The 9247-nt window shown below is 45.7% G+C and overlaps 1 protein-coding gene across 1 annotated transcript; it reads right to left on the bottom strand.

Annotated features, from left to right (window-relative positions):
* Positions 1–1152: 1152 nt before the first annotated feature.
* Positions 1153–2859, bottom strand: LOC136849548 (uncharacterized). Its single transcript, XM_067122885.1, has 2 exons — positions 2057–2859; positions 1153–1696 (listed from the first exon to the last, which is right to left on the bottom strand). The coding sequence occupies exons 1-2, from the start codon at positions 2857–2859 to the stop codon at positions 1153–1155; spliced, it is 1347 nt and encodes a 448-aa protein (XP_066978986.1).
* Between the last annotated feature and the right edge of the window lie 6388 nt (positions 2860–9247).

Genomic DNA, 9247 nt, shown 5'->3' with positions numbered 1-9247 from the left:
GGCTACCCTTAACCAGGCCCTACAGAGGACCTTTCCTTGTGCTCGAGAGGAACAAAAAGGCATTCCAGGTAGCCGTCCACGGAAGGGAAGACTTGGTATCGATAGACCTCCTCAAGCCCGCATTCCTGGAGGAGGACGTTGGAGGCAGTTCCCAAAGCCCCCCGAAGGAGATAGCAACCCCCTGGCCTGCCCCATGCGCAGGAAAACGTCGTGGGCGTCCCCGGAAAACCCCGAAACCAGACAGGAGGGCACCCCAACACACCACTCCAGAGGGCGCCAGAGAAGGCGACCACCTCCTCCAGTTGACATCGAGAAAGCGGGGCCCCTTCCGTCGCCCCAGCAGATACCTGCTTTGATCAGACGTTACCTACGTCTTGAGGGGGGAGTATTGTAAAGTCCCTGCTCAATGCATTCTCTGTAATGAACATCCCGTTTTCTGTGGTGCCTATCATTCGACCTAGGGTCGGACGAACACAATATTATTATCATTATTATGAATTGTACATTTTATTGCCTGTTCAATTGACCATGCATTATGTATATGTAACAGAGTATTTTTATGTCAAACCAGACATTGTTAATCATTAGGTTGTCTGTATGTGTGAGAGGTGCTAAAGAAAGAGCAGGAAGACAAGTACTGCTGATTTATTGATGAAGCGACCTGCTTATAAAGCGGCGTGCGGATGTCGCCGTATGCGCAAACGCCAGTACAGAATTTACAAGTGACCCGAGGTCAAACTATTTCTCTACACAAACAGGACAGGTACATATAAAAAATATGATGATTAACAATAGCTGGTTGGACACAAAAAATACTCTGACACATGTACTATGTACAAGGGCAAATGAACAGGTAATAAATATACAAATCACAATAATGATAATAAGGTTGTGTATGTGTGACCTCGGGTCAGCTGTGAAGGCACCGTAGAAAACGGGATGTTTATCATAGAGAACCCGTTGAGCGGGGACTTTACAATACTTCCCCCCCACCATCTGATAAAAGCAGGTATCTGCTGGGGCGGCGGAGGGGGCCGTGCCTTCTTGATGCCAGCTGGGGGGTGTGTTCGACTTCTCCAGTGCCCTGCAGATGGGAGTGTTGGGTTGCTCTCCTGCCTGGACCCGGGGCCTTCTGGGGTGGCCACGAGGTTTTCATGCAGGCAGGGTGGGCTGAGGGGGCACCACCTCTTGCGGGGGGCTTTGGGAGGTGCCCCCGACGTCTTCCTCCTGGAATTCAGGCTTGAGGCGGTCTACCGACACCCAGCCGTCCTTGCTGTGGACAGCCACCTGGAATGCCTTATTGTTTCTCTCTAGTATGAGGAAAGGCCCCCTGTAGGGCCTGGTTAAGGATGGGCGTACGGCATCGTTCCTGACGAAGACGTGGGAGACAGAGGATAGACCGGGAGGCATGAAGGGGGAAGTCCTGTTGGTATATGTCCGCCGGCAGGGGGTGAACTTCCCAACCCTGTTGCAGAGCCTCTGCGTTGTTAAGTTGTCCCGGTCCTCTGTGATGAGTTCCCCCGGGACTACGAGGGACTCCCCGAAAACCTTTTCCGCCGCAGACGGGTTGCTGTTGGCTCTGGGGGTGGTCCTCAGCCTGAGGAGGACCCAGGGCAGCTGGTACTTCCAGTTGTCGGAGGTGCAATGAGCCATGGGGACGCCTTCAGGGACCTGCGGAACCTCTCCACCATTCAGGCTGCGGGCCAGGTGCAGTCCACAGCTTGGTCCCCAGAAAGGCATGCCAGGGCTGTCATTTATGGTCTGGGACACCAAACCGGCTGATCCAGCTGGAGAGGAGGGCCTCCGCGCACGCACTGGAGGTGGCTTCTTCCACGGGTGTCACTTCGGGCCACCTGGTGTAGCGGTCGACGACTGTCAGAAGGTATCTGGCTCCTCCTGATGGGGGAAGAGGACCCACTTTGTCGACGTGGATGTGCCCGAAACGTCCCCTCGGCTGGGGAAAGTCGCCCACCCCCGATTCGGTGTGCTGGTCTGGCACTGTATGCACTGCCTTGCCCAGGTCATTGTGTCCTTCCGTACGCCATGCCAGACAAACTTCTCTGCCAGCAGCCCCTCCGTCGTCCTGCTGGAGGGGTGGGGCAGTCCGTGGATGACATCGAAGACCAGCTGACGACGAGAGCTGGGCACCAGTGGGCGGGGGTGGCCAGTGCTTACGTTGCTCAGTAGTGTTGGCCACCCAGGGGCGAGGGGCATGTCCTTCCACTTCAGAGACATGATGGTGGTGTGGTAAGCTGGAATCTCTGGGTCGGCGGCTTGTTCCTGGGCGAGGTCCTTGTAGTCAATCCCGAGCTGCACTGCGTTGATTTTGATCTTCAAGAGGGTGTCGGCTGATGGTGTTCTTCCTGCCGGGGAGGTACTTGATGGTGCAGGTGAAATCCGCGATGGACACGAGGTGCCGCTGCTGCCTGGAGGACCATGCATCCCACAGCTTTGTGGAGGCGTGGACCAGCGGCTGGTGGTCTGTCCAAACTGTGAAGGGTGTGCCCTCCAGGAGGAATTTGAAGTGGCATACCGCCTGGTACACCGCAAACAGTTCCCTGTCGACGGTGCTGTAGTGGGACTTGTGGGGCTGAGCTTCCTGCTGAAGAAAACGATGGGCTGAGAGGCTCTGTTGATGACCTGTTCCAGGTTGCTGGAATCCGCTGTTAGCTGGAGAGGGGTGCTGGGGTCTTGGTGGGCCAAAGCTGTTGCCTTGGCGAGGACAGCCTTCGTCAGAAAGATGGCCCGCTGCTGATCAGGGCCCCACACTAAGGTCTTCGGACGGCCCTTGAGGATCTCCGTCAGGGGGGCCATGGTGTGGGCGAGCCCTGGGATGAACCTCCTGTAGTAGATGACCATCCCGAGGAAGTCTTGTACGACTTTTATGGAGGTAGGGGTGGGGAACCTGACGACAGCCTCGACTTTCTTTGCAACTGGGCGGACGCCTCCTGGGGATATCTCGTGGCCCAGGAATTCCACCCTATCGACGCCGAAGGTGCACTTGTCAAACCTGACAACAAGGCCACTCTCCTGCAGGCGCTGCAGGACCTTCCGGATGTGCCGAAGGTGTTCCTTGTGGGACCTGGAAAAAATTAGGATATCATCAACAAAGCAGACACAGAAGTTCAGGTCCCCTGTGGGAGGCGATGTCTGCATCCATACTCATTCCGCACTCTCACTTGGAGTGTGAGAGAACACTTGCGTCAATACATGCTTGGGAGCGTGCCGTGTGGCTCCACTAATGATGTCTGTGATTTGCCGACGAGGGTTGGTAACGCCCTAACGCTTTGTTAGAGTGCCATAGTTAGTCCGTAAGGGGCGTGGGTTGGTTCATTGGGCCAAGACTAAGTCACCGTTTGGGTCCGTTAATGGCTCTGGGAACCACTCCGGGGTCACCACTGTGAGAGATGCTAAAGAAAGAGCAGGAAGACAAGTACTGCTGGTTTATTGATGAAGCGACCTGCTTATAATGCGGCATGCGGACGTCAGTGTATATGCAGACGCCAGTACAAAATTTACAAAAAATACTCTGACACATACTATGTACAAGGACAAATGAACAGGTAATAAATATACAAATCACAATAATGATAATAAGGCTGTGTATGTGTGACCCTGGGTCAGCTGTGAAGGCACTGTAGAAAACAGGATGTTTATCATAGAGAACCCGTTGAGTGGGGACTTTACATATGTACCTGTCCTGTTTTTTGTAGAGAAATAGTTTGACCTTAGGTCACCTGTAAATCTTTGTACCCTCGGTCTCTGCGTTATGCACAGACATCTGCACGCCACTTTATAAACGGGGTGCTTCATCAGTGAACCAGCAGTACTTGTCTTCCTGCTCATTATTTCGCACCTCTCTCACACCAGCATCATGAGAAAGACACAAGTGTGAGCCTAACCTAATTTTTGGGACTTGAAACTATTGCACAAATGCAATCATTCCCACTTTAATTACGTTGGTTGGAAAACCAAATAATCCACTGGCTGACCCTTGACATAGTTTTGCTTCAAGTTACCAATATGACAGGCAATACCAATACTTTACAGGTCGGAACATTATTGAATGGTGGGCACTCATCACAGTTCTAAGTGTTGAAGAGCCGATTCACCACAGCTACTATCTAATTCAGGGACTGCAAGTCATTGTTTTTCTCAAATATCTTTCAAACTAATTATTTGATTGAAATGGAATTTTGACACAGTGAATGAGACAACTCCCTCTAATTTTTGGTAATATAGCACATTGTCAAATGGCGTAATTCGTAGTTATCATTAGCTGAGTGTTAAAGGGCACTGGGGTACACAATTCATAATTAGAGCAATAATAAAACACACTATATTATTGGGAAAGTATTAAAAAAATACCATATGCTTTTCATGAAATTAATATTCTCCTTTAACTGACTTTCTTACACCCAAGCACCAAGTCCCTACCAAGAATGTGTAGCTAAAACATTATGCACACAGTAAACAGTAAACGTTAGCTTTGGCCTTGGCAAAACCTGTTAGTGAATTGTGTTGCCTATCATGCCTTGCTCAATACTCAGAGGGTTCAGAGCCTCTCTTGTTCTCATTTGTTCCCGAGTTTGTGGTGAAAACTCAGAACCTGTCAATTGCTGACCAGGAATTCAAGAGCTGTACAGTTTCCTTCCCCATAGACTGTTGGTGAGGATCTGGAGGAGATACTTTTGTGCCTGGTGGGAGTCTTGTGGTGCTGTCTGAGATAAACCCAACCTCTCAGGTCAGTGTGGGCACCTTTTATTAGTAGCTGTAGTAGCCCAGTTCAGCAAGAGATCATGAAGTCAAGGATGTTGGCCCTTCCTAGCCTTTTGAAGGAAGTTAATAATTTTGCATGTAATGAGGGTAGATGGTATTGGTTTGAATTTGAGTTCTGACCTCATGCTATGTACTGACACCAGAATCACTGTATGCTGGAATATCTTTACTGTTAGAAGGCTTCTGTTACTACTTATTTTTAGTGTTCAGATTTAGCTCATAATGGAACAGGCTATTTATTTATATTCTTACATACTAATTGATAATGTTATATAAATATATATATATATATATATATATATATATATATATATATATACTGTATATATATATATATATACTGTATATATATATATATATATATATATATATATATATATATATATTATACATATATATAATATTTATATATATATAAATATATATATATATATATATATATATATATATATATATATATATATATATATATATATATATATATATATATATATATATATATATATATATATATATATATATATATATATATATATATATATATATATATATATATATATATATATATATATATATATATATATATATATATATATATATATATATATATACATATATATTTATATATATATATATATATATATATATATATATATATATATATATATATATATATATATATATATATATATATATATATATATATATATATATATATATATATATATATATATATATATATAGATATATATATATATATATATATATATATATATATATATATATATATATTATTAAGAAAATTCACTAGAAAATTGCTCCCTTTTCTTTTGCTTCTTGTCTGCCGATCGATATTTTGCACAGTCAGAATACAAGGGATTGAAACCGATTGTAGGCCACTCTCTTTAAGTAGATCATTTCTGATTTTCAAAGCAAAAGTGAATCTGTCTGGCTGTCTTTTACAGGCAAACGTCACCTGCGGGCATCAGCTGAACATGCCTCAACTCCCTATGTGCTGGACGTGCCCCCTGTCCCATAGGAGGAGATAAAAGCGACAAATAGACCAAGGCTCGCTCTCAGACCTGCGCTGGACGAGGGGGGTGTAAGGATGACACCACAATCACCGCCATGCCCTGGCCCAACGATACCCTTAGCTCCTAACCACGTGGCTTTTCAAAGTATACTTTTCCTCCGTGTACTCTAACCGCCAACCACGTGTTCCCTTTGATGCTGGCCTGACCGATGACCCACTCCATTTGCTTGGGGTTTCGTGAGGTTCCCATCGTCTTGCCCTTTACGTTGAAGCCCCTGCATCCTACCACGTGGAAGATTGCACTCGCACTTGGAAATCGCAAGTCACCCATGGACCGCCTTCTGCCCTGGAACCAAATCTGCCTTACGGTAAAGTGCTCTGTAAAGACATCCATTCAGTCACGCTTTTCCTCGTAACATTTACTTAATTTGAGTGCCAGTAATCACCGAATCTCTAGTCAAATGTCCATGCTCCTCAAGTGTCGGCAGTGCTAAACCATTATTAATTCATTGAAGCCCCTTGGCACCCTCAGTGCAGCTTCGAATTCATTATTCTTTTTGTCTGTTTTCCTTACTGGTATATAATTTTCATATCTCTCATTTCAGAGGGACCCCCTATCGTGGAATCTTCTTGGACTGTGTCTGGAATCCCCTCAGTTTCATTCATCCCTAGGAATCCCCTTCAGGATCAATAATTTACTTGCATTCCTCTTTCCCATACTAATGTTATTTATGTAAATACACTCCTGTAAGTTTGCCCACGTGTTTACGTAATATTTTCCTTCAGCAGTAAGAGCCTTACGCTCATATGAAATTCCCCCTTTTTTTCTCTTGTTTTATGTTTCCCTGGACCCATGAAGTCGGAATCACAAGGCTAAATTATCTGAAATTGTTGCTACCTGTCTCACAGAGAATATTTCAAACTAGATTGCCAGGAAAAACATAAAAATGGCGACCTTTTGACTGAGATTCTTGTTTTAGCGGATGCATCCCCCCCATTTGTTTTCTGCTTTTGTTTGGGTTTGCATCTGCCAAATAAGCAATTAGCAAAGCTACGCTGGGTACGAGACAATTACGAACCTTTTGTGTAAAACCAGCACACAGATCCGGAAATTCCATGTAAGTAATGTGTTTATCTTAGCAAAATTTTTTTTACAATTGTGACTGTTCCTAGGAATTAGAAATAGGGATGCATGTATTCATGTATTCACTGAGAGAAGAGAACCGCCGTATTAGATTCCTTAATGCATGCTTTTCAGGATAGGTAGTTAGGAAATAACCAGTGCTAACCATTCTTTGCTTCGAGGAATAGTGCAAAAGAAATTCCTCTGTGATAAATTTTACTTCTCATTTCGGATTAGCAAATTGTTATTTAGGCGCGAATAAATTCCCACATGGGACAAAACGAAGTCAGCTTGCATTGCTGAAATTCTCTCAGTGTAGTTAAAACTCGAACTAGGTGTTAGGGATGCGAAATTTAAACTTCGCTTATAGGGGAAATTACTAGGTCATTTTTACTGTTATCCTCTCAGACGACTGGGAAATTCCCCGGAGTCCCAGACGGTCTATAAATAGACGGGTTCATTCACACAGAATCTAAAAATAACTTCAGTGAAAGGCAGACGATCTTTTCACCATCCCTCCCTTGCCCGCGCATGTAACCTTTTCCATTCATTCTCAGCGAATATTTTTTTTATGGTTTTCCTGTTAGTAATTTCTAAGTCCTAAGGGATGAATCGTATTTCCAAGTCCTACGGGCAAACCAAATAAAATTCTACATCGCACATGGCGAGAATTCTTCAACCAAATTCCAAGTCCTCAGAGACTCCTACTAAAATTCTATGTTGCGAGAGGCGAGAATTTCTAACTCCTGCGGGAAACCAAACATTAAGTCCTTTTGAGACATTATATTAGTGTATTTCACACACATCTAAAGCCTTTATGGGACTGATCATTCTAGTTCGTTGGAACAACTCCTTAATTTCATGCTACAGCCGGCCAAGTCCGAGCGTGACATAAAATCCAGTTACGTCTTCCGAGACATATTAAATTTTAACAAAGTCTCCTCAGACTTATTGATCAGCTGTCTTATTCAGACAGATCCATTCTCCTGCAGTCTGAACAATTGAGTGTTTCAGATTCCTGCAATTGAGTCTTTTCAGACGTATTAGATTGATTAGAAAGTCCAGTCTGTATAACCATTACTTCAGGATGGCTAATACCAGAGCCCAACAAAACGAGGACTTCAAATTCTACATGTCAGCTGGAAAGGACATGGGACTATCGGGGCAAGATCTGAGAGACTGGGTTCAAGAGCGAGTGGATGATGCCAAGGCGGAGAGAGAGAAAGAATAGCAGGAGAGAGAGAGAGAGAAAGAATTGCCCAAGAGAAACGAGAGGAGACAGAACAGGCGGAGAGAGGGAAAGAACGGCAGGGAGAGAGAGAGAGAGAGAAAGAATTGCCCAAGAGAGAAGAGAGGAGAGAGAATGGGAAGATTAAGAGCGACAGCGCGCCCATGAGCTCTAGATGTTAGAACGACAGAATGCCACCCCCTCTCCTGCGGAGGGAATGAGTGCCCTCAGCCAAGCTCACTCGTTCATGCCAAAAAGGACAGAGTCCGAGCCTGAAGTATGGCTTGAAAGTATGGCTTGTTCTCACTAAATTCCTGGGTGGAAAGGCACTCGTTGTCTACCACGTCCTTTCGGCAGAAGATAGGGGAAACTGGGAAGCTGTACGCCAAGCAGTTACAAAGGCGTACGAGATTACCCCCAAGCAGTGGAGGAGATGTTGGAGAGAGCAGCTAAGAGAAGCAGGCCAGACTTGGTCTGATTGGACGTACCATTTGGAGCTGGGCATTAGCAAAATGGCTCGAGTCTGAAGGAGCCACTAGCGCGGCTGAGGTACTCGAAAAATTTAAGTTCGAGCATTTCCTGCGTTACGCCCCTCCTGCCCTCGCCACTCATGTAGTGGAAAAAGCCCCAGCAACCCTCATGGAGTGTTGCCGGATAGCAGACATGTGGGACTCACCACCCTCAAGAAGGATCCATGGGGCGAAAGATAAATCCCCGTCCCTCCTCGGAGGATCAAATTCCCACAAGAATGGGAACTCAGGCAAGCCCCTAACTTGCCATTATTGCAAGAAAATGGGGCATTCTTCCGAACAGTGCTGGAGCAAGAAACCAGTGCCTCTATCTCCAGGAAAACCGCCCAATAACTCGCCTGCGCCCTCCACAGGGGCAGCGTGGAAAGACTTCAGCCAGACCTTTTGCACGGCGTGCAAGGTTTATGGCCATTCTCCCACATGGGTGAAATGCCCGAACAATAATAAATCAAACACTCCCACCGTCGCCTTGGCCGTCACAAATCCCAAGTCATTAGGCCCTCCCGCCGAAGGGCCTGTATATGTGACCCCTCCACGAGGCAGCCACCCCGTGC

The sequence above is a fragment of the Macrobrachium rosenbergii genome, chromosome 21, assembly GCF_040412425.1.
Source record: "Macrobrachium rosenbergii isolate ZJJX-2024 chromosome 21, ASM4041242v1, whole genome shotgun sequence".
NCBI lineage: Eukaryota > Metazoa > Arthropoda > Malacostraca > Decapoda > Palaemonidae > Macrobrachium > Macrobrachium rosenbergii.
The sequence above is the reverse complement of the archived record's forward strand: the minus strand, read 5'-3'. Positions and strand labels throughout refer to the sequence as shown.